At 46.5% G+C, this 25,151-nt stretch overlaps 1 protein-coding gene across 2 annotated transcripts in view; it reads right to left on the reverse strand.

The window, feature by feature from the left end:
• Positions 1-682: 682 nt before the first annotated feature.
• The window catches only part of WWC1 (WW and C2 domain containing 1), a 155,180-nt gene continuing 130,711 nt past the window's right edge, over positions 683-25,151 (reverse strand). Inside the window, exons 16-23 of one of the 2 annotated variants that reach the window (XM_042947325.1) lie at positions 24,522-24,674; positions 22,102-22,193; positions 15,758-15,872; positions 14,376-14,540; positions 8,847-8,939; positions 5,059-5,292; positions 2,398-2,519; positions 683-1,461 (exon numbers count right to left, since the gene is read on the reverse strand). In XM_042947325.1, the coding sequence (XP_042803259.1) occupies positions 1,395-1,461; positions 2,398-2,519; positions 5,059-5,292; positions 8,847-8,939; positions 14,376-14,540; positions 15,758-15,872; positions 22,102-22,193; positions 24,522-24,674 (1,041 nt within the window). In that variant the 3' untranslated portion in view covers positions 683-1,394. Of the gene's footprint in view, positions 1,462-1,868; positions 2,138-2,397; positions 2,520-5,058; positions 5,293-8,846; positions 8,940-14,375; positions 14,541-15,757; positions 15,873-22,101; positions 22,194-24,521; positions 24,675-25,151 lie in introns of those variants that run through there. The other variant, XM_042947315.1, reaches the window with a different exon arrangement.

Raw genomic sequence — 25,151 nt, forward strand, 5'->3', positions numbered from 1 at the left:
ACACCATTATAGGTTCCTCCAATGTAAGAAATATTCAGCTAACAAATATTAGCTGAAATATTAGGGGAAAAGCCTCCACAGCCAAGTGAAGGGGACTTGACTCCCTCTGTCACCCTCTCCCCAGTGGCCTAGAGAAGGTTATGCATATTAGTGTCACCTAAGTGACTTTCTCATGGGATTCAGGGCCACACCATTTTGCCTCTGTCTCTGCCTGAGCTTCATTCACATTTACGGGTAGGTCCCTCAAACTTTGGTGTGCATATGACCATGGATAAAAGAAGGTCTCTGGGCCCATCCCAGTTGAGAAAGGGTGGTGGGTCAGTGGGTCTGGGATGGGGTCCAGGCATCTGTATTTTTAACAAGCTGCCCAAAGTGATTCTGATGTGTTGGTGGTGCAATGTACCTGGAGGAAGGTTGCACAGGATAATGTCAGAAAAAGGAAGAGGGGATCGGCTACTTGTCTGTTAAAGGCTGATGTCCCATTATCTGCAACAGCCCTGGCTGAGCAGCCCTTTTAATCTAATGATAGAATGAGTGGTGGTTCTGGCAAAAGAAAAACCAAGAAAAACCGTCTCCTGCACAGGGGGATGGGCAGGGAGGAAATGGTTAGGAAGGGGCAGGTCAAAAATTAGGGAAACACAGATGCAGTGAGGGGAGGGGGAGAAAAGAGAGAGAGAGAAAATTCGTTCAGAAAGGCCACTTTATTGATGGAGATAAAACTGAAAGGAGCTTTCCATAGCCCTCCCTCACTCACTTCAGTGGTTTCACCGGGCGTCTGAGACTGGCGGGGGCAGGCGTGTGGCCAGCCAGCTCCTCGCTGCCTGCTCCATGTCAGGCGGCCACATCAAAACACATCACAGCTCATAAAGACTTGCAAATGCACCTCAGAATTCCCCCAATGGTTCCTGGCTTTTTTTTTTTTTTAATATTGTACAAAATATGTTAAGTAGGAAAGGTCAGCTGTGCTGTGACACCTACAGGACGTCCTTTTAGGATTACCGTCCCTGAAACATTACTTCTTATTGCAGTGAAACCTCTAGAAGGTAGAGCTGTACAAAAAAAGGAAAAAAAATTCTAAACAATTATATTTTAAGAAGAGCAGCAACTTAACACTGCTGTAGTTCATTTAAATTTTCTTTCTCAAAAATACATTCCTAAATATACAAACTATACAATCTTGTCATTTTAATGCTGGTTTTTTGTTGTTGTTGCTTTTTTTTTTTTAATAGAACCCAAACTAAAAAAAAAAAAAAAAAATCTGTTCGTCTTCACACCGACAAGAGCGCTAGAGGGCTTGTGACCCAGTACCTTCATATAACACCACATAAATAACTTTAGCCACAGTCTATGTTCACAGCGTGGTCAGTGGAACAAAGGAAATACTTTTCTGGCGATTAGACATCGTCTGCAGAGAGGGTCGGGATATTCATCCGAGGCTGGGTAAAAAATGCCATCTTCTCCCTGCAAAAGAGGCCAGCCCTTTAGACATATTATGGTCAGGATCATTCTTTGTTGTAGGGCTGCCTTGTGTGCTGCAGGATGTTTAACAGCATCCCTAGCACCGTGTGTCAGCATCAGCTTCCCCCACCCCCTTCCAGTTGTGACAACCAAAATGTCCCCAGATGTTACCAAAGGTCCCTGTGGTGCCCACATCATCCCTGGTTGGGAACCTCTCATTGAGGGACATTGGCAGGACCAGCCACCTTCAGTTCAAGTCATGGGCCTTTCTGAGTTTAAAAGGGCCCCCGGGTCACTTGTAGTGTTGTTTGTCTTAGATTCCCAGTTGCTTACAAAGTAAGAGATGTCCAAATACAATTACGCAAATGACAGTATATTTAAAATGTTTCTACTCCAGAAAGGCTTTTTTTTTTTTTTTTTTTTTAGCAGCACATACACAACCATGAGTGCCTTACCTGAGAGATATCATGAGTCTAAACGCAAGGCCCTCTGTGAATGGGAGGTCCCGGCCAAGTGGCATTTGGGGCCCTCCCGTGATCTGGCTGGATCCAGGCAAGAAGATGCCTCCCTGAGACCCTGGCAGGCAGCAGGCAGAACCAGGGAGGCCAGGCGAGCATCCGTCACCCCAGGCTTATGTATCATTTCAGCCAATCCTCCATAATGACTGGTGATGGAAATGCTAAGAGGAAAGGCCAGAGCAGGTGGCTCATTCATTAAACAAGAGGAGCTAACAAATTAGCTCGAGTTGTGTGGGGACTGATAAAGACAGCTGAGGGAAAGCACTGTGGAGCCCACAGAGTGCCAGGGATGGCTCGGCAGAGCATGTGCATCTGTCACAGGGAGAGCCGGTGCTCTGCCAGCGGAGGGGGCTCGGGACAGCAGCCAGTGAGACGGAGGCCAGGTAGGCTGGGTGTGAAAGGGTGGGGCCCACCTGCATACCTGAAAGACTGCACTTCCGGGGGCTCCTTACAGCTCTGGCCCCGAAGCCTGTGCACATCCTTGGCAGCTGCCCGCATCATCTTGTCTGTCTGAAGCTCACCCTTGTGCTCCGCTCGGTCCATCTGTAGGGCAAAGCAAGCAGGGCTGTGAGGTGGCACAGGGTCCTTAGGGCCTCTAGAAAGGGGTCAGCCAGAGAACACTTTCTAGCACAAATGAGGGGTCTACTATAGTCAAGAGGTCTGAGGATCGCAGAACAGACACACTCACTATTTCTGTTCCACCAGGAACCTCTGCTCACAAAGGTGAGAAGTGATCCCACCATCTGCCAGGGTGGACAGGTTTTGGGGGCCAGGGAGCTGAATACCCGTGTGGTCTGGAGATGTGTGCTGCCTAGTGAAATGTGTGCTACCTTTCTAATCCTCAGGGTCACCTAGAAAGGTAACTATGATACTTACTTCTACGTTACAGATGAGGAAACTGAGGTTCGGGCATGTTAAGACATTTCTTTAATGTCAAACACCTAAGAAGTGGTGGAAACACAATTCCAATCATGCAGCTGTGCCCAAGGGCTTTGGGAACATTGCACCCCTTCTTCCTAAGGCAAACCTACAGAAGCACTTTTGAGAACAAACCACAAAGAGCCCTGAAGTATCCATGTACCACATACTTGAAAACACTGCTTGATGATGGAATTTTGGTCAATGAAGCCATCATCTAAATGTTTCTTTAGTAGAAGGTCATTATCAGTCAGTCATGGATGTACTATTCTTTTGCTATTGAAAGGCCAAGTTTTCTTAACTGGTATTTTCTTAAGGCAGGGCACACAGGGCACATATGTACTTGTTTTCTTCTTCTTCTTCTTCTTCTTCTTTTTTTTTTTTTTTTTTTTTTTGCCTTGCCAACCAGGAACCTCAAAGATAAATGTAATAGACCACTACAATTAAGTTAGGGATATGTTTATTTCCTTCTCTCCTTTAAAATGTTCTCTAACTTTATATTTTCCTGTAACGCTCTTATTATAACCCTATTATAAGTATACAGGGTATAAGTGGTAAATTAGAAATAAACATTTCTGGAACTCAAAAAAATTTTTTTAATGTTTACTTTTGAGAGAGAGAGAGAGAAAGAGCACAAGTGGGGGAGAGGCAGAGAGAGAGAGAGAGAGAGAGAGAGAGAGAGAGAGAGAGAATCTGAAGCAGGCTCCAGGCTTCAAGCTGTCAGCACAGAGCCAGATGTGGGGCTTGAACACATGGACCATGAGATTATGACTTGAGCCGAAGTTGGATGCTTAACCGACTGAGCCACCCAGGTGCCCCAATGTTTCCGGAACTTCTGAAATTACCAGAGTCAATTTGAAGTCCTCAGGCCAGTCCAGACTTTAGAAGCTCACCACCACTTTCCTACTCTAAGGCATTATCACCTGTATTAAGAGCTGGGGCTTCAGCTAATGGCTCTCCCAACAATCCAGGCAAGTATCCTCTGTAAGGTGCTTTTTGCACGGTTTGGCTGTGAGCAGAGAAAACTAGCAAAGGTCATTCCTGCCATGGGTGACAGTAGATGGAGTCTACTGTCTCCACTGTATCCAGGAGTGGCAGATAGTATATAAATGAGTTGAAAATGGACTCTGTGTATTGACCATATGTTGTTACTTCTTCATGACAGGCTGGGACCTGTCAGCTTACGAGCCCACTGGTGTCAAAGTCAAGTTTTACGCATCCAATTGCTTTATTTATTTGTTTATTTATTTGAAAGAGAGAAAGAGACAGAGACAGAGAGAAAGAGAGAGAGAGAGAGAGAGAGAGAGAGAGAGAGAGAGCACACATGTGCCAGGGAAGGGCAGAGGAAGAGGGAGAGAGAATTCCAAGCAGGCTTCACACCCAGCACAGAGCTCAACACAAGGCTCGAGCCCACAACCCTGAGCTGAAATCAACAGATGCTTAACTGGCTGAGCCACCCCCACCAACTGCTTTAAATGTAGCTCAGATTTTTTTTAGCCATTTAGAAACTGCCAGCTCTACATACCCCATGAAGCTGTACCCTCTGCTAGCCATTGATAAGATAAAGCCCAGGGTTATAAAAGACCCTAAGCCACTGCTGCTTTGGAGCTCTCTGAACTGGAAAGTCCTCCTGTGTTGCTGAGAGACAGCATCTAGATGCCGGTGCCCTTTCTCTACTGGCATTTCCCCTGCCCTCCTCCCCTCTAGGTGGTGACCCAGAGCAGTGGCCATGGGGAGTTCTCATGCTATGAGGGACTTCTTCCACATGCAAACTTGTATCTTTGGAGATACCCACTCTGTGGGACCACACTGGGCACACACTGGGGCAGGTCAGCATTTTGTATTTACTCTATTAAAGTGTGTGTCCCAGCGCAGATTAGATACCCGATGTTTGATGAATATACATGTGAATAATAAGGCCTTGCACACATAAACAGGGAAATACAGCAAAAGGGTCTGGTACCCAGGTCAAGAGTTAATAAAGTTTACTGGGCAAAGGGATTCCTTGGTCCCTTTGCTGATGGACATGGGGGGCCCTGGGAAAACTCTCAGTGGGTCACAGGATTGTAGGAGCTATTCAAAGCTCTGGTCTCCCTCCCCTGCAGCAGCAGATGGTCCCCAGGGCAGAGGGAGCCATCTCCCTTGCCTCTTGCACAGCCCTTACCCGCTTTTCCAGCATCCTCAGCAGCAGACGGAAGCGCTCGTCCTCACGCAACCACTGTGGCAACTCCTTCTCCCCATGGCTCTTGGCTTGTTCAAGCTGCTCCTTGAGCTCCTTCAGCACTGAGATCTCCTGAGTCAGCTGGCTGTGCCAGGTCCTGGTCGCCTGCAGGTCTAGCTCAAGGTCCAGTGATGTGCGGATCAGGCGCTCAGCTCGCAAGGATTTGACGGATGAAGGCTGCAGGGGTAGGCATAGCTCTGACTGGTTATTAGAGGGCTGGGTTCAGTGAGCCCCTACAAACTGCTCCCCTGACCCTCAAATACCCTTTTGTGTTCAACCGCAGGCTTCCACTCCTTCAAAAATGGGGCTCGCCCTCTCCCAGAGCCTGTCGATTTCTCCCACTCCCACAGCTTATCTGTTGAGCACCTGTATGTCCCAGGCATGGCGCTGGGAGGTAGAGCTGAGATTCTTCCCCAGGCAGGTGGCTCCAGAACCACCTGCTCACCCTCCACACTGCCCGATTGCCCTGCTCTCAGGGCCCCAATTCACACTTGGCTCCTGGATTCTTGTCATTATCCTGCTCTGAAGTTGTTTCTTCCTCAGTGTAGGTCTGAGCTCCCTTGAGGGTAGACATTAGGTCTTCTCAACTTTATGTTCCCGTAACGGATGAGTGTTGGTTCTGCTTGTCCAGCACTTGCTTCCCCTTGCAGTAACAGTGCCCTCATCTTCCCTTGGGGATCCACTCCTACTTCACATTCAACCTACATGGTGGTTCATATGGGACTCCAGGGACAGGAATGTGACCCGAAACTTGGCAGTGAGAACCTCAGTGACTGTTTCAGGGGTGAGTATGTTATCTAAGCCTAGCCAATAACCTCCAGTACCAGAACTTTTGCTTAAAAAAAAAAAAAAAAAAAAAAAAAAAAAGCCATGGAAAAAAAGAGCATCCTTTACACACAGTTTGTTAAGCCAACAAGATATCAACCTGGAACTGATCGTGGCCATCTTTCCTACCATACGGTGTGACCCTTTTTAAGAATTAAGCTAGGGGTGCCTAGGTGGCTCAGTTGTTTGAGTGTCTGACTTCAGCTCAGGTCATGATCTCGTGGTTTGTGAGTTCGAGCTCCACGTCGAACTCGCTGCAGTCAGCACAGAGCCCGCTTCGGATACTCTGTCCCCCTCTCTCTCCGCCTTTTCTCCCCTTGCACTGTCTTTCAAAAATCATAAATAAACATTAAAAAAAAGAATTAAGCTATCTGGGGGGAGCAGTGCCATGGGAGGGGGACTGGGGCTTGAGGACACTGTCTCAACAAAGGATCAATTCATGCTTGCAGGTCCAGCATCCTGGGGTTTTCCACTAATGAGCCAGTGAATTCTCCTTTGCACTCTCCAGCTAAATTTGAGCTGAGTTCTTCTTATACCCATACAGATACAGTTATCTGTATGGACGAGATCCCCAGTAATACAACCGTTTCTTCTCCTTCTCTTATCACAAAACAATAATGATTTAAAAATGGCTGACTGAGGGAGGCAGAATTCTAAGCCAGCCCCAAGGTTCCCACCACCAACACCACGCCCTACCCCAGGCACGCCCTCCCTGTATAATGCCCCCTCTTCAGTTCAGGGCTGGGGGCACCTGTGAATACCATGGGATAGCACTCCCATGATTAAGGGGTGACTTTCCTGGTGGGCCTGACCTCATCCACTGAGGCGAACTGGGCCCTTTCTGGAAAGAGATCTCCTGCCGGCCTTGAAGAAGCAATGTGTGTTGTGAAAAGGGTCACATGGCAAGGACGTGAGGATGACTTTTTCATCCATTTCCTGCATCTAGCAAGAAAAGACAAGGGATTCTGCCAACGTCCCGGGGGAGCCTGGAAGTGAATCTTTCCCTACTCAAACTCCAGATGAGGATGTAGTCAGCCAACACCTAGATTTTAGCCTGATGAGATGCTGAGCAGAGAATCCGGCTATCTGTGCCTGAATTCCTGACCTGTGGAAACTATGAGATCCTGAATTTGTATCGTTTTAGGCTGCTAAGTTTGCTGCGATGTGTTATGCAACAGAAAGCAAACATAATGACTAACAGATTGATCTGAGAGATGGCACATAAGACATTACTGCCAGAGCTGAGCCATCCTCAGTTAAGGCTGGCAAGCATACTTTTGGGACCGTGAAACAGCTCAGTGCACAAGTTCAAGTTCTACAATACCCTTTGAGGGAGACCATCATCTAGTGTGTGCTCATAAAGGAGCAGGGTCAGGAAATTCAGTTGAGTGATCTGTGTGACTCAAGTTCTCAGAGTAACTCATGAGGCTCTTTTGCTTTGTTCTGAATGATGTCCAGCCTTGGAAACCTGCCTGGACAGGCTGAAGCAGAGAGAGACAGAGCTCAGGCAGCAAGGGGAAGAAGGATTGCAGGACCCAAGGGCCCTGGCCCAGCCTCAGGACTCTCCTGCCTCTCAGAACAGAGTTAGGATCTGAAGGAAATGTGGGCTCAGATCCAGCAAAGGTTCTGTCAGGAAGTCTTCCCACTGGCTAAGGGAAAAAGAGGTGAAGAGGGGGAAATTGTGCAGGACTGTCTTGATACAGAGTTGTAGGAACCACAGAGGGAGCAGGTAGGAGCTTCCATGGAGGCCTTTCTCCAGGTGTGGATCATGGAACACCTGCCTTATCAAAATGCAGTTTCCAGGACCCCACCCCAGCTACCGAATGAGACTGTCTGGGAGTGTGGCCTGGGAAATGTGCACTGCCAGGAACCTCCTTAGAGGACTCTTGGTGCTCCAGAGACCCTGCAGCACCAGACAGGGCTGGAGGAGGGGGGCCCCAGGTGGGTGGTGGGTCATCCCTGTCACCTGAAGCCATGTCCACAGGCCCCTGCCGCCAACACTTTTGCCCTTCCCTGTGGCCTTCTTTCTCCTGTGCTCTCTAGTTCTTTCTGGAGCCTTGGGGGGCGGTGATGATAGACAAAGGTCCTATTCCTGACTCCTCTGTCTGCAGCAGGTCCACAGGAACTTCCTGTGCTTGGTGCTGCTGGTACTCTCTCTCCCTGCATGTTCTTTTCGCTTTGCACCCTCTGCTTGTCTTTCTGACATTCTAACTCCTGCTTCTTCTGGTTCTGCAAACTCACCAGAGCTGCTGTAGAGTCTGTGCTGAAAGCCCAGAGTGGGAAGGGCTGTCTGCATCCCCTACAGCTCTGACTGGTAACAAAGTCCATACCAGGAGCCAGTCCTTTGCCTAACACCACTCGGTCCCCATCCCTGAGCCAAGCCTCCATCAGGCAAGGTGGGACCTTCTCTGCAAAGGCAGCTCGTGGCCTCTCCCTAGTGCTCTTCCAGCCGGACCGAGAGAAACCCATTTGCACCTCCCCGCTCCAGGTTGCTGCTTGGAGGTGTCTGGCTTCTCTGCCAGCAGGGAGGGCTGTCAGAACCTTTGCTCAGTCAGCTGGATGTCACGCTGAGCAGAGTGCAGCAAGGGGCAGGCTTCCATCAGTGACTGTGAGATTTTGAGTTGGTTAGTTCTTTAGTGACTTTGATTTCTACCCTGGAAGATAAGGCCAAGTACCATACTCTGAATCTTACCTATCTGTCATCATAATAATGTTACATTTACAGTTTGGAACCTTCCCCAGTGCCTACACAGGTTTTACAGTTGGTAAACACCATTAGGCTTGCAAAAGCAACATTGTTCAAACCGGTGGCTGAGAAGAAATGGTCAGACATGGGGGTTGTGCTCGTGAGGGGTGGGAATGATGGCGGAGCAGGTGCACAAACGGCTTTGAGGTGACTGTCTTACCCTCTTCATCCGGACACTACGCCGCTCCAGGGAGTTTCGAACAAAAGGTGGCTTCTTGGACAGCGTGGAGCTGTCACTGTCACTTCGGTTCAGCTGCAGGAAAAAAGTCCTGGGAAGTTAATTGGGGCCAGAGTACATCTGGAAGGCACGCTGGGGCCAGAAGGGTGTTGGGGTTCCCGTGTGGTTGGCAGCACAGTGGGACTGACACCAGACAGTGTGACGCCAACATCTCATGCCCCCCGGACCTACGACACCAAGGCCTGTTCGCATCCACTGTTCCCTGTCACCTGTAGAGCCCACCTTGATGGCTCAAATGGAGCGGCTGTCAAGATACATGAGAAATATGAAATATGAGATAAGACCGGGCAGACTGGCTCTGTGAGCTCCTGCCCTCCTCAGATTCCCTTCAATCACTCAGTTATCTGGACTCTCCCCAGAGGGCTAACACTCCCCCTCCATGGCCAGAGATCAGGAAGGACGCTTTTCTACTGAGAGTGCCCCAGACAGCGGAGGACTGGAGAGGGAGGCTGGAAGGGCAGCCCAGCCCAGGATGTGCAGGGCACAGGCTTCTTTCTCAAGTCACATTTCCGAGGTGGTGGGATGGCCACAGGCAGATGCCGCAGAGCCTGTTTGTTCTGGCAGGCAGCTGTCTGCTCACTTCTCAGGCCTCTCCCGAGTGTTTGTGTCGTTGCTTTTGTTGTTACAGATAAGTACTAGTGATAATGATATTAATAGTCCTGCAGTGCAGACGCACACGGACACGGGCAACCCCAGGGATGTAACTGACAAAAGCTACTGCAGGAGGCAGTCTTTACAGAATCAGAAACAGAGTAACAGTAACAATACATGCCATGTGCTTTATGGACAGTTATATTTAATCCTCAAACAATCCCAATGGAGGGAATTGAGGCCCAGGAAGATTAAGACACTTTTACAAACCACATGGCTGGGGAGCATCAGAACAAGAGTTCAAGTTTCAGTCAATCTGACTCTAAGGCTGGGTCCCCTCCTGGCCCCCAGGATGCACGGAGGGCTCAGAGATAAAAAGGATCTAGAGAAGGAGGGGTGGGCCATCTTGGCTGGGGTGGATTTGTACAAACGGACTAGCTGGATTTCATACCAGGAGGGGGCTTTGGCCCACACTGCTCCAGGCCAATGGTGGCACTCATGGAATGTGTGTGATACCAACTAGAAACACTGATCAGGACAACTGATCCTTATGTCATAGTTGTTCTGGGACTAAAGATGATGTTAGAAAAGAGTGATGAAAACTACATTAGGTCCTTAGACTTAATTTTTCCTTATGTGAAGATGTTTGGTTGCATTTACGCTCAGACATGGCAGAGAATACTGTTGCTTTATTATTTCCATGTAATGGTTAGGGACACTAGGAACAAAGAGGTGAAATAATTGACAGTTCTGGGCAGCTAGTTCAGGAATGAGAATTTTGGAAGGCCTGTTTTCATCAGGTCAGGATGAGCCAACCAACACATGTGACAACACTGCTGGTTATTGTGCAAGTGTCAAATACACAGGGGTGGTGGAGAACTGCAGGGAGTGGAACACATTGTCCCTATGCTCATGGACTTCAAGTTCAGCAGGGGACCAATCCAGGGCAACTAACCAAATGACACAGGCTGTGCTGATGACCAAAGAAGGGAGATACCCAGGAGAGGACACTTGGTGTGCAGAAGTGTGGCATCAGGCCAGCAAAGTAAACTATTCCTATGTACCCTGGGAGAGGGCAAGGGAAGTCCTTTGGGAGGTAGCTCTGAGTAACAGAAGGGCTGTGGGCTCTAGGGTCAGACCCCTGGATTTGTACCTAATAAGCTGTGTGACCCAGAGGACAGTACTCTGACTTTCTGAGTCTCAGTTTCTGCATCTGTGAAATGGGGTAAACATGATTTGCCCTGTAGAGTTGTTGCTGAGATTAGATGACACAGGAAATGTTTGTTTTGTAAGGAAATGGTGCTTATTAGCATTTGCAACTCCATTCCATGGGTGGGGAAGTCCCCACCTTCTGACTCACAGTGGGAGACAAAGCCCACCTTCCACTAAGGAAGCTGGAAGCGCCAGAGTCTTGCTTTCCCGGTCTTACTTGCAGCTAGAAGCAGGCATGGGACTAGGCTCTGTCCATTGCATGCAACTGCCCAGGCTTTGAATCATAATCTGGCTAGCTGGACCCAATGCTGTTACGGTGCCTCTCAGATTTCACCAGACCACTTGCTTTTGTTCAATGAGCGTGCCCTTTCTGGGAGTATCTCAGGGAGAAGCCATTCCTGGTGAGCAGTGGTGCCCGCAGCAGCAACCACAGCTTCCCTGGCCTCCTATAGGGTCAGGACTCTCAGGGGGAGGGATCGATATTGAACCCTGTGGCAGGAGTGGGACCAGCTGGGCCACGTCTGGCAGCAGCACTGGTATTATCCTCACTAGACTAGTTTTGTGGGATGATTTTAGCTGTGGTCTGGCCTGCCCCTCTTCCTGCCTGATTTCTGAGGCTGGTTCTACAACCTTCCAATGAATATGTGAGCGCCTCAGTTTCTTTTCCAGGAAATTCTTTCCTGCATATACTGCTCACAGTGTGTTTCCACTGTTTGCCATTAAGAACCCTGATTGGCACAGGACTTGATGGTAGGAAGTAGAGTGCCAGAGTCCCAGACTGGAAAACATGGAGCTGGCTGTGTACTGGGGGCAGGCTGGGGCACAGACCCCGGTATTTCCTGTGGGGAGTGTGGTGATATTCATTTTGTGGGTTCAAAACAGAGGGTTAAGTTGTCACCAGACCTCATGCCATCAGGGTTTTCAGGGAAGTGATAGGGAAAAATTCAGGATGTTGTACCACTGGCCTCTTTTTGCAGCCTTCAGTAAAATTTTACAAGAAAGAGACAACCTGCGGCTGAAGTGGGACAGTCAGAAAGCAAAAAGGAAAAATACTGGCATCCGTGCTTTTTGAAAGTGCATGTTATGCCACTTTGCTTTTACAAAAGACCTACATTGGTGCCTGTTTTCACTAGTTGAAAGACATGTGAAGGAGGATTTTTACTTTCGTGAAAAAGGCAAAAAGATAAAACAACACCTAGTGTTTCTTTTGCAGTGAGCCCTCATGGAGGCAGCCCTGAATGTGACAGGGGCACCTCTGAGCTCCTTCCCCAGGACCACACCGAGCATCTCAGCATCAGGCTGCCACAGCCTTGAACTGTGTCTGTGAGCATCTCCATTAATTCTGCGCATCTTTTAGCAGGATGCATCGTAAGGCATCAGAAAAGCCTAAGAGAGGTTATTTTTTAGGTCTGGAAGGGCTAAAAACGTTTTCCACAAAAATTAATGGTAATTGCTTCTCTGCTTTATGCCACTGTGGTGTTGCCATATGAAAGGCCCTTCCCATCTGTTGCATGTGATGCATGCTGCCTAGGAATTTCTTAATTTGCAGCCTTGCTGGGTTGGAAACTGGTCCAGATAATGAAATATGGGAAGGGCCCACCGTCGTGCTAGGTGTGTTATAGATGCTTAATAAATAGGATCAGAACTCCTTGTTATGTGAAGATGCCAGTCCTGAGAAAGGGCCGGTGAAAGGGAGTCCATCCAAACAGGGGACCAGAATCTTACTAGTAAGTACTGGGGAAAAAAGTTTGAGACTTTAGTTGGAAAAGAGAAACACTTTACAAGAGTTATTACCTTCTATCTTCCATTTGACAAAATTACAACTGCGTTCGAATTCTGATGAAAAAGAATGAATCAATCATTTCTTCTGGTGTGATTTTTCTGTCAAGTGACATTCTTCACTTTGGGTTTGAATTACAGGGCACAGTCACAAAAACAGCAATTTTGCCAAAACCAGAGGGTGTTCTCCACTACCCTAAGGGCTTTTCTAAATCTTTCAAATTATTCACACTTGCAGCATGAGTTGGGATTTTTCTCTTCTTCAGCTGTGACTCAGGAATTCCCTAACATCAAACTTACATTCAGTGACTTCAGGAAACTCTGTACCTTTCTCAAGATAGGCAGCCAATGGGCAGATGCTGACAAGCTCAAACGATTAGCTGGAGGCTTGACACAGAAGGGAGGGGTTTCTGTTATTTCTAGGAGGGACGTGGGGAATAACTGGCAAGTAGCTAGTAAGTTGGTTACACTGCCATATTATGAAAAAATTAGCTTCTCCAATATAATTCTGGCTTTGGATACTGAATATCAGACATCAAAGATATCCCTCGGGGCACCTGGATGGCTCAATCGGTTAAGTGTCAGGCTCTTGATCTCAGCTCAGGTCACGATCTCACAGTTTCGTGAGTTCGAACCCCACATCAGGCTTTGTGCTGACAGTGCGGACCCTGCTTGGGATTCTCCTTCTTTCTCTGCCCCTCCTCCATTCACACTCTGTCTCTCCCAAAATAAATAAATAAGCTTAAAAAAAAAAAGAAAAGGAAGAAGAAAATGCCCCTCAATATCCCCTCCCCTTCCCAAATAACATAGATGGTTAATTGACAGGTTGATGCAGGCGGGTTCCATGGGCCTTTCCTTCTGTGATGACTTACTGGAACACTAGACAAGGAAGGTTCTGCTTATGCTTCTAGTTGTTTGCTGGTTCTCTGTGCAGAGGGGAAAGAAGGATGTTGACATACCACTGAGCCCAGGACTCAGGTAAGGTGTGCATGTGTCTTATCTGTGCCATCCCTGAGGAAGGTTGGGAACCCCTGAGACGTGGTAAGCACTCAAACCCTTCACTTACAGGATGAAAGACGGAGGCTGGCCTACAAGGGGCAGACTAATGAGATAGACAGGTAAAGACGTGAGGGAAAGAGCCTCCTGCAGGATTTCTGAACTCCAGGGCAGCCTATAGGAGAAGGCTAGCAACCAAAATAGGTAAAGAGGGCCAGGTGGCCAGAGGGAACTTGAAAGCTGCTCTTCTCCAATCATTTAAGGGAAGCTGCCCCACTGCTTAGCTCCAGCCAGCTGTTGCCATGAGACAATGTGTGGCCCTTGGTGCCAGACAGTTTTTTTTCAAAAGAAACTAGAATTTTATGTTAAATGTCTTCATTTTTATTTAATTTTTAATTGCCTTCCCTGAGTTTTCAGTGTTGGCAACAGGTTCAATTAAAACCAAACTTGTGACTAAATGGTACGGGCATGTTGCCTTTTTGCAACCTCGGGCTGCACACTGGATCGCCATGGGAGTGGGGAAGAAATGACAGCTCAGGGATGGTGAGGGGTCAGTCTGACCTCAGCAAGCGGTCGTGTAGAAGGGAAGGGCAGGATGTAAACAAGGAGGGAAAAGTTGGTTGGAATTATTAAAAATTGGCCATGTACTGGTTACCAAGCTTTTCCTACACTTTCTCTAATGCAGTCCCTAAAACAATCCTTTGAAGTCAGTCTATTAATTCCACATGAGGTGAGGCATTAACTTGCCTGAGGATACCTGACAAAGTGAGGGTAACCAGAACTTGCACCTAGAACTCTGTGAGGCTGAAAACACTCACCACTCTATGGGAAGCAGGTACTCTGGGAGGAGGGCAGTACCACACATTTGCTTACCCGGCACACATACTGGCTTTGGGGTCCTGGGGAGAAGGTCTTAGAGCGGATAATGGTGCTCCCTCGAAGAAACGGCCCTGGGGATGGTGTGCCCACCCGTCGGTCCTTGGGCCGCACCACTGTGGGAGATGGGGCCGGGGTCTCTGTGTTGGTCTCTTTGTCCACCTGAAGAAGAAGTCAGAGCTTTGAGGCCACTTGTATCCACAGTGTATAGGCCACCCAGCCCAAGACTCGTGGGGCTGACTCCCCAGCCACTCCCCATTCCTGTCATGTGGACTTTGGCCCACAGACATAGTTGGGGGCTTCCTAGGCCCTGGCCCTGCCAGCGAGGACAGTGTCCAAGGCCCCAAGTGCTGGCCCCTATTCCTCCATGACTCCTGTGGGCTGGAGCACATTCAGTCCCCAAACAAGCTCACGTGAGCAGTATATGGATGGATGTCCTCAACTTCATACCCTCAGGACTTATATGCCAACCACATTTTGACAAAGCCACATCCAAGGCCTCCCCTGCTGCAGCCAAGTGCTTTCCTGGAATTTTGGAGGCAACCTGCAAATCTCCAATTTTAAACTCAGCGTTCAGGTTTTCTACCATCCTTTCATAGTTACTGGCAAAAGACAAACGACAACATCTAAATGCAGGGTCCTGTTAGCCAAAACAGTGCTTTCTAGAATTTTGAAAAAGGTGCCTGCTTTGGCTGGAGAAATTATGGCCTCTTGGTGGGGAGCCGTTGGAAGGCAGCCCTAAGTTCTTCTCCAGCCCCTCTTGGCCAGGTACCTTTGTGCAGTGCACAACTTGCAGCTCCACCCCTGCCTGCACACCATGGGGTGCTCTATTTCCTGCCGGTGGAAAAGAGTGAAGCTGGTTATAGTGTGTAACCCTAAGTGCAGCAGGGAAGGAGGTGGTGAGGGGAAACTGACTGGACTCCTTTTTCCTAGTGTACTTTGGGCAGATCCAAATGAAGAAATACATTCTTCTGAAACCTCAGAGCTGGTCTGCAAGGTCAGTATTATGGTCTCCATTTTAGAGATGAGCAAATGAAGGCTGGAGAGGGATGAAGGCACCTGCCTAAGACTACACAGCAAGAGGGTAGCAGAGCCAGCATCTGAACCCAGACTCATCTGGCTGCCAAGCTTCAGGTCAGTCCAGAGAAACAGGGGAGCTGTGGAGGGCAGGAGAGATGAGGGGAGAGCCAGCCTCCTGTGGTTCACTGTCAGAGATGACCCCAAATACAGGCAGGACACTCCTCTGCAACCTTCTGCAGGTCACCCTGTCCTGAGTGCCTGTCCTCTGATGATGGAGGAGCATTTTCAGAATGCCTAGACTCAAGCGCTGAGAGCTATTTCTCCAAGACAGCCCTTCCTGCCTCCCTGGCTCTGCCTACCTTTAATGCTGGGCACTCATCCCTATGCGGCAAGGCTTTCTCAGCGAAAACATCCTCCTCTCCCTCCTCCTCTTCCTCCTCTGCTGCTTCGTTCTCGCTGGTCTCCTCGTACCTCCTGTGATGACAAAGAGCTTTGGTTACCTGCCCAGAGACCACTCTGAGCTGCTCACCTGTCTTTAAATGCACCCAGGGCAGGGCTTCCAAGCCTTTTCACAACCGAGGACACATTTAAACAAACCAAAAAAATTAGTGAGGTCTAATTGACATACAAGAAAATGCATTCTTATCACTGTACAGTTTCATGAGTTTTGACCCATGTATTCCCCTGTGTAGTCATACCACACTTGAGATACAGAACATTCCATTACCCCGAAAGGTTTCTTGTACCCTTTCCTATTTAATCTGTCCCCATCCCAAGCCCACCACTGATCAGCTTTCTGTCACTACAGACTGAATCTGAGTTTTCTAACATTTCACATACATGGAATCAGATAGTGTATGCTCTTTTGTCCCTGAACTATGTTGGTGCCTGTTCACTTCTTTTTATTGAAGAGTAGCATTCCCAATAGGATGGACAGATCACAATTCAGACAGCCATTCATCAGGTGATGAACACTTGAATGACTTCCATTTCTTAGCAATTATGAATAAAGCTTCTTAAAGACATTCACCTACAATTCTATGTAGATACAGGTTTTCACTTCTCTTGGCTATTGTATTAGTTTGCTGGGGTTGCCACAGCACAATACCACAGACTGGGTGGCTTAACGAACAGAAATTATTTCTCACAGTTCTGAAGGCTAAAAGTCCAAATTCAAGATGTGGACAGCTTTGGTTTCCTCTGATGCCTCTCTCTCTGGCTTGCAGATGACCACCTTCTTGATGTCCTCAAGTGGTATTCCCTCTGTGTGCACATCCCTGATGTCTCTCTGTGCCCAAATTTCCTCCTCTTACAAGGACAGCAGCCATACCAGATTAGGACCTACGCACATTTTGATGGCCTCATGTTAACTTCTTCATCTCTTTTAAGGCCCCATCTTTACATTACAGTGACATTCTGAGGTATGAGCAAGGTTCAGAGCTTCAGCATATGAATTTGGATGGGTGGGTGGGGACACAATTCAGACCGTAACAGATGTATACTGAGGAGTAGAGCTGGGTCATACAGTAAGTATAGGTTTACCCCTTTAAGAAACTGACAAACTGGTTTTCCCACCGACAATATTATGAGAATTTCAGTTCCTCATCTCTATTTGCTATTGTCAGTCTCGAAGTTCAGTCATTCTGCTGGGGGTGTGTTCATATCTCACTGTGGTTTTAATTTGCACTTTCCTGCATTTACTGACCATTCGTATATTTTCCTTCGTGAAGTATCTGTCAGAGTATGTGGCCTGCTTTAAAACTTGGTTGTCATTTTATTACTGAGATGTCAGAGTTCATTACATCTCCTGGATATGAACTCTTCGTACATATTTGCTCCATGTCTGTGGCATGCCTTTTCATTTTCTAAATAGTATCTTCCAAAGAACTTTGGTAGTGATAAAGTCCAACCTGGCAAGTTTTTTTTTCTTTTATGATTTGTGTTTCTTCTGTCCTGCCTAAGAAATCGCTGCCTGTCTCAAGGTTACAAAGAGTTTCTTTTATATTTTCTTTTAGTAGTTTTATAGTTTTACTATATGATCCATTTCAGATTAATTTTTGTATGTGGTGCTCAAAGGTTTTATTCTATATGGATATCCAATGGTGTTCTGGTACCATTTGTTGCAAAGAGTTTATTTTTGGTGATATCTTTCACAATGATTCTTTCCCTTCAGACTCCAGGGTTGGGAGGAGTTCTTGTGGCAAAAGGACTGCATTTGTTAATTGCTAATTTTTCTTTAGTCCCATTTTTACTTCTCAAAGACATACATAACTGCCAGGCTTCTGATCAGCAGGAGACAGAGTGGCCATACTGAGTCAAAGGAATTCCAGCCAAAAGCAGAGAATTGGACATCCAGTCAGCTGGCTCAGTGAGACTGTGGACAAAAATAAAATCTCCCCTGGGATTTTCCTGATGGGGAGAAAAGATCTTGGATCTCCAGCCCCAGTCGCTTGACCAAAACCTCCCCTGTTCTTAGACGGGGACCAGTGCTAACAGAGACTCCTTGCTCTCCCACCCTTGCTTCACAGCATCTTGATCTACACATAAAAGGGCCACTGAACATGGGAACACACAAAGAGCACTTCCCTAAGAATATGGCAGATGCCACATTGACCAGCATTTAATGAAGGCTTACTAAGCGCCAGGTGCTATGCTAAGGCCTTACAACAACACTGAAAGCAATTATTGTCTCCATTTTACAGATTCAAAAGCTGAGGATCAGGCGGTTGACAGGCCTTGTCTCATGTCACAGACCACGAAGTGGTACAGCCAGGTTTCCAATCCAAGGCTGCCCAACTCCACTGTAAGTGCTTAATGACTACGGAAGTCTTTTCTTTTTGACCGGGAACCTGATCTAAACATTTCTGGAAAGGAAAAAAAAAAAAACAAAACAACTCAATTGTAGAGAAAAATGATTAAAGTAGACATCTTTTCACCCTTTAGAGTGGCAAAATATATAGATATCAGATAACATCAAGTGCTGGTGAAGGCATGGAAAATAGGCATATCTCCGCAGGGAACAGACATCAGAGCAGCCAATTTACACTCTGAAGTCACTTTAGCAGTATCTTCTAAAATAAAACACGTATGTATTCTTGATTAAGTACTGTAGTTAGATTATATTGAGTATTGGAGAGGGTGTAGCTTAAGGGTCCTTTTAATCGCTGCTGGTAGGAGCATTTGCTAGTACAATCTTATTTGAGAACTATTCTGCAATGCCTATTAAAATATAAAGCACACAGGCCCTGAGGCCCAGCAATGCTATTTCTCAACCTCTGCCCTAGACAAACACACACAAGTTCTCAAGGAGGCAAATACAAGGACTTTCACCCTAGCATTGTGATTATATTCTCTTTTATTTTCTAATACTCTTAGAATTTTGTTTTGCTTGTGGATCTTAAAAAAAAATCCAGTCTTGTGATTATATGCACTAAAGAAACCTAAGAAAATAAAAGGAGGGAGTAACTATGGTACCCTGGCCCTTGGGTGCTGAGAGAGAAGGAGTGGAAATTAGCACAGAGGGCCAGTCTTTGGGGGACCTCCACACATGACTCTGGAGTGGAGCAGGCACAGCAAACCTAGTTAACATTCCAGGACCAAGAGAAGCCTCCAGTCTGGGGGGGGGGGGGGGGGGTGCTGTGGATGGATTTACTCCAGTATAGCAGCTCTGGGATTCCCAGTCCTCTTTGTAAGTCAGTGTCTAGGGAAGTTTGAATGGCAGGGGTGGGGAGAGAGGGGGCCACAAAGGGATAGAGAACAGAAGGCAGTTGCTAGGGGATGGCTTGAAAAGTCTCACCACAAGCTTGGAATTTGGCAGAAACCACTGATCTTGTGCCAGGGTTTTGGAACACAGGTCCTGGGCCTTTCCGGCATCAGACCTTTGCACAGCCTAGCCTAGCACAGCAGTGTGCCACAGAGAGTTAGAGAGAGAGAGGGAGGGGAGAGAGGGAGAAGGAAAGGGGAGGTAGAAATGAATGTAAAGGGAGAGGAAAGAGGGGGAAAGAAAGGGACACAGGGAGGGAGAAAGAGAGAAAGAGAGAAACTGAGATAATTTAGAGAGAGCCCTAAAACAAACAAATGAACATATAAAAATTCAGGGACCTTACCCCACCCTTTATCACATGGAGAAATAAATAGTAAAAGAGAAGTGTGCCTGTGGGCCATATCCAGCCTACCGCCTGTTTTGGACAGCCCAAGCTGTGAATGGTTTTTATATTTTTAAATGGCTAAAAAACACAAACAAACAAACAAACAAACAAAGAATGATATTTCATGACCTGTGAAAATTACACGAAATTCAAATTTCAGCGCCCATAAGTAAAGCTTCCATGGTGGGGACATGATGGCAAGTACCATCTACAGATACTTTGATGCTGTAACAGGAGGGCTGAATAGATGCACCAGAATCCACAGGGCCCACAAAGCAGACATTTACTATCTGGACCTTTCCAGAAAACATTTGCTGACCCCCTTCTGAGACCACATGTATAACTGGAGGCTGTAACAGAATAATGCAGAAGAGCTACTGAGTGCTTCCCATGGGACAAAATCTGTGCTAAGTGCTTATCTTATCATGCATAATCCCATTGAGTCTACAAAATACCCCATGTGTTGTAGACACTCATTAAATCTGTATTTCACAGAGGCAGAAATGGAGGTTTAAAGCCATGGTTCTTGGCCCTGGCTGCACATTAGGATCACCCAGGGAGCTTTTAAAACTTACTGATGCTCAGGCCTCACCCAGACCCAGGGTCCCACAGGAAGCTGGTTGAGTAAGACTCAGAATCCCTATCTGTCTGAATTCAGAGCACGTGCACTTAAGCCCAACTGTACTTCCCCCAAATGGCAAATTCACAGGCTGTGGTCATTTCCGAGATGGGATTCGCCTTCTCCCTTCCTAGCTGGGAGCTGGCGTTCCTTCTCATTTCCTGAATGATCATTTCTACCATCTGCTGGGTGTCCGCTATGAGCTTTGTGCTTTATCTTCATTATAGTGGCTTTTCTTTTAGTGGTCTGCAGTAAGTCCACGCAGTCAGTGTGACGTCCCGCTTTTCCAGACGAGGCTCGGCCAAGGTTAGAATGACTGCCCTGACAGTGGCTGCCCTTGTGGTGGAGGGCAGCGACCGGCCCAGACTGGGCTTCCAGAGAGCCAGTTACGCTCTGCTTCTTGATGAGGATGCTGGTCACACGGGTAGTTTGGTTTCTGAAAATTCACTGAGCTGTACACTTAGGGGAACTTGTATGTGTTGTGCCATGCCGCAAGAAAAAGTTAAAAATGCTTTGCCAAAGGTTACACAAAAAACCATGAAGCTAAGATTTGAATCCTGGTCTATACTATTTTTTCCTAAATGTGTACTGAGACTTTTCTTTTAGGATACAAGAGACTAAGAAGCACTGAACCACACAGACAGAACGCTGTCTCCAGTTCTTTTGTGGACACCGAGGAGAAGTCTCTCTCTGGAAGCATGTCTCTAATGTATCTGGAGAGAGAAGACCTCAGGCCTGGAGCCTTAGCAAGCAATACGTTTGGGTGGGTTTTAATGCTCTTGCTTTATTTTCATTACATTTAAGTTTTCCAGTTACCTTCTGAGGCAGACAGGGCTCATGGTCTCCCTAGTATCCATTTCTACTTTCTTAGTAACGGAACCCTGATTTTTGTATCCCTTGCAGTTAGGTAGGCCAAATGGCTAAGCTCAGCCAGTGAGAACCAAGCAGAAACCGCTGGGTGGGACTTTGAGGAATGTTGCTTGGTTAAAAGGCATACAGGCACATTCTTTTGTCTTTCCTCTTTTCTGATGCTTGCCTGATGGTTGGTGACTCAGCAGCCATTTTGAGCTAGAAAGAAGCCTCAGTGATGGCAGTCACCCAGTAAGAAAAGCAAAGCAGAAATAGAGGAGGACACTGGGTTCCCTGTAATGCCATGGAGCTGACAGATGAGGCTTGGATTGCTTCTTCCCATTCTTCTTTTTAAGTAACAAAGCAATAAACTATCTTATTTAAGCCTATTATTTCTCCTCCCTGTTCCTAGCAGTCAAATGAAATTCCTTATTGAAACATCTTCAATTTATGGCAGAGGATATTTACTTTCCATTTATAGTAATATAATTTTTTTTTTTTTTTTACCAACATAAATGTGAGTCAAGTTAGGCACTAATATGTGACATAGCATGAGTGATTATAGCTCACAAAATGACAAACTGAGAAGAAATTTTGGGAACTATCATACCAGGCTATACACAGTTGATTTTGGAACAACATGGATTTGAAGTGCACTAGTCTACTTATATGTGGATTTTTTTTTTTGAATAGTTACTTCTGATTTTCTTAACATTTCCCTTTTTCTGGTTTACTTTATTATAAGAATACAGTATGTCACACATACAACATACAAAGTTTATATTAATGGACTGTTTATATTATTGGTAAGACTTCTGGTCAACAGTAGACTATTAGTAGTTAAGTTTTGGGGGAGTCAAAGTTCTGTGTAGATTTTGGACCATGCAGTGGCTCAGTGCCCCTAGCCCCTGCGTTGTTCAAGGGTCAATTGTACCGGCTTGTTGCCTATAGAGAACCCATGAGGAGAGAGGTTCTCTGTCTTCCCAGGGGAACACTTCTCTTGGTTGCCCTGGAGTTTGGGGAGCTCATTCCTGCATCCAGGTCCAAGCCAGATCAGTTCCTGAGGCCCAAGTGAGCCCTCACTTACCAGCTGTCTTCCAGGGTCTGTGTGTTGATCCTTCCCTCCTGCCTCTTCTCCAGCTCCACTGCTGTCTGTTCCAACAGAGCAGACACGGCATCCTGTGGAGACAAAGGCCCAAGGGTTCATCTGCATACTACTTGCAAGAATCACAGCTTAGAGTGTGAACTTCCCCGTGAACTGAGATTAACACTGAAGTCCAGAGTGGGTATGTGTCTTGCCCCAAAGGTCACTTATAAACTGGAAATACAGCACTTAGTTCATCTAATTTGCGGTTCTCCTGAGAATAACTCCTGTATGCACAGACAGACTTTTGGAAGACAGTCAAGTTTAGGAGTTGAGTGAGGCAGAAATATAGGTCTCTGGCTGTAAAGAGATTATAGTGTAATCAGGGAAACCATCACATGAACTGTCAATAATGTGATAATGTGAAACAATGTGATAAGGACTTTGCCAGAGGTTAAGCTTTGGATATTTAGGAACAACAGAGCAATGGCAGTGTCAGGTTGGGGTTGCATTCAGGGAAGACTTCCTGGAGGAAGAACATCTATACTGAATGGTGTCTACAATGAGGAAGCCCGTGTGACTTGAAGAAATTAATCTGAGACTCAATTTCCTCTAGAGTAGTTTCTAATAACTACTACAAAGGGTTGCTATGAAGAATGAGAACATATACATAAGATATATAAAGAAGAGTACCTAGCACATAATTAGCACTCAGTAAATGGCAGCTCATAGTAAAGCAAAAACTGACCTTGTAGCTTTCTGAGCACATGGCTAATTTGCAAACACCCTTTGTAGTGTGGGCCAGAGCTTGGAAAAATCCCTGAAATTCTCTTTTAGGGAACAGGGGACTAACACCAATTGAAGGCCTGGTATATGTCAGGCACTGGACAGACAGCTTATGTGTAACATTTTATATAATCTCTACAACTATTCTGAGAGATAGAGATTATGATTATTCTCTTGAGAAATGGAACAAGGAAACTAATTGTGCCTAAGGTCGGTGTCACTTACCCAAGGACATGCTCCAGAAAGTAGAGGATGTTTTCAAGATATTTGCCAGCTCATGGACTCCTTTTTGGAGTGAGGAAGACCTAGCTTTGTTGTTTATTGGATGTATGTCCTTAGGTAACCTTTCTGAGCCTTGGTAAGTGGCACCTAATAAACAGGACAGTGCCTGACACAAAAGGAAATGCAGGAAATGATAAGGATTATGAAAAAGAAGGAAGAGGAGGAGGAGGGGAAGGGAGGTTGGGGGGAAATAGATTTGATCCTTCCCCTTATCCTTACCACCTGACCTAGCCCATCTTCTCCATTGAAATTCTGGGCAATGACTGTCCAAAGTAACCAAGTACTGACAGAAGGAAGACACACTACAGAGAATTATGAGCTAATTTGAATCCCAAATGCTTTCTGTTTGGGATTCCAAAAGGATCCTGTATGCTGTGACACTCTATGTCCAAGGGCAACTTCACTGCTTGGTTGAATCTTGGCTAGCAGATGTGAGCTTCCCAAGTACAGAAAACAATTTCAGGACATTAAAAAGAAATTTTTTTTAATGTTTATTTATTTTTGAAGGAGAGAGAGAGACAGAGCATGAGCAGGGGAGGGGCATAGAGGGAGGGAGACACAGAATCCAAAGCAGGCTCTAGGCTCTGAGCTGTCAGCACAGAGCCCAACGCGGGGCTCGAACCCCCAAACCGCGAGATCATGACCTGAGCTGAAGTCGGATGCCCAACCGACTAAGCCACTCAGGCGCCCCCCAGGACATTTTAAAGTGTATTGCACTAAAATGAAACCAATACATATTTTTAAACCAAAAATAGGCAAATGTAAGATTTTTAAGAAATATACAATAATGAAACAGATACCATTTATCAAGCACTTACAGAGTGCTCTTCACATATACTTTTTCAAACCTTCCTAACCACCTTTTTAGATAAGGATTTGGCATGAAAAAAGAGGTTCAGAGCGGTGAAATGACTGATCTGTCACCCACCTAACACACCCCGGTCAGTGTTGTTTTCTGCTGTGTTTTACAGCAAGCCTCCAACATGGACCACTATGCAGATAGCAGTATCTCAATGAAGGTTAATTTTCTACCTTCTACAGGTTTCTCCTTCCTTTTCTACTTCATTAAAAAAAAAAATCATAAATTAAGGTTTTCATCAGGCAAGTTATACTATGGCAAGCAAAGTGCAGAAGGGGGGAACACAGATGAGGAAGGGGAAGGTTGCAGATCGGGGGCTACCTGCTTGTTTGCAGAGGTCTCTCCTATCTCATCATCTTCTTCTCTGTTCCAATACCCTCTGTTGCTTCCCCCACCTCTGAGGCCCAGTCATCTCCAATTCTGGGAGAGCTTTTCCTGTCATCCATCCAGATGCTGCACACCTAGGAGGGTGGTGCAAACCCGGGGCCCAACTCACCGTGCTTTCAGGACCTGGGGTGGGGACCTTGGCTCCCAGTGGCTTGGGCTCCCTGCTCGGCTTCTTCAAGTATTTGTAGCTCAGGAGGTTGTACCAGCGAGTCGACCTCTCCCCAGACCGACAGACCTCAGCCAGGCTGATCTGGGCGCCTCCCTAGTTGAGGACAGGAAAAGGCAAGAGTATAAACCAGGGCTGACAAGGTATATTCTGACAAGGCTCCTGGGGAGAGTATGAGAAACATCCTCAGATGAGATAGCAGCTTCCGGGAGGAGGAAAGGGCTAGTTGTTAATTATTTCCAATAACTCATTTATTCACTAACTTACTCATTCATTGGTTTACTCATTCACCAAATCTTTACTAAGCACCTATCGTATGTGTTTTTTTTTTTTTTAATTATGACAAAACCCATAAAATTTACCATCTCCTGCCCCCAGCTTTACTGAAATGTAATTGACATGTAACACTGTACTAGTTTAAGATGTACAACATAAAGATTTGGGTGGCGCCTGGCTGGCTCAGTTGGTAGAGCATGCGACTCTTGATCTGAGGGTCCTGAGTTTGAGGCTCATGTTGGGCATAGAGTTTACTTAAAAAAAAAAACAACAATTTGGTATGGTATTTATTATGAA

The sequence above is a fragment of the Panthera leo genome, chromosome A1 (genome assembly GCF_018350215.1).
Source record: "Panthera leo isolate Ple1 chromosome A1, P.leo_Ple1_pat1.1, whole genome shotgun sequence".
NCBI classification, from domain to species: domain Eukaryota; kingdom Metazoa; phylum Chordata; class Mammalia; order Carnivora; family Felidae; genus Panthera; species Panthera leo.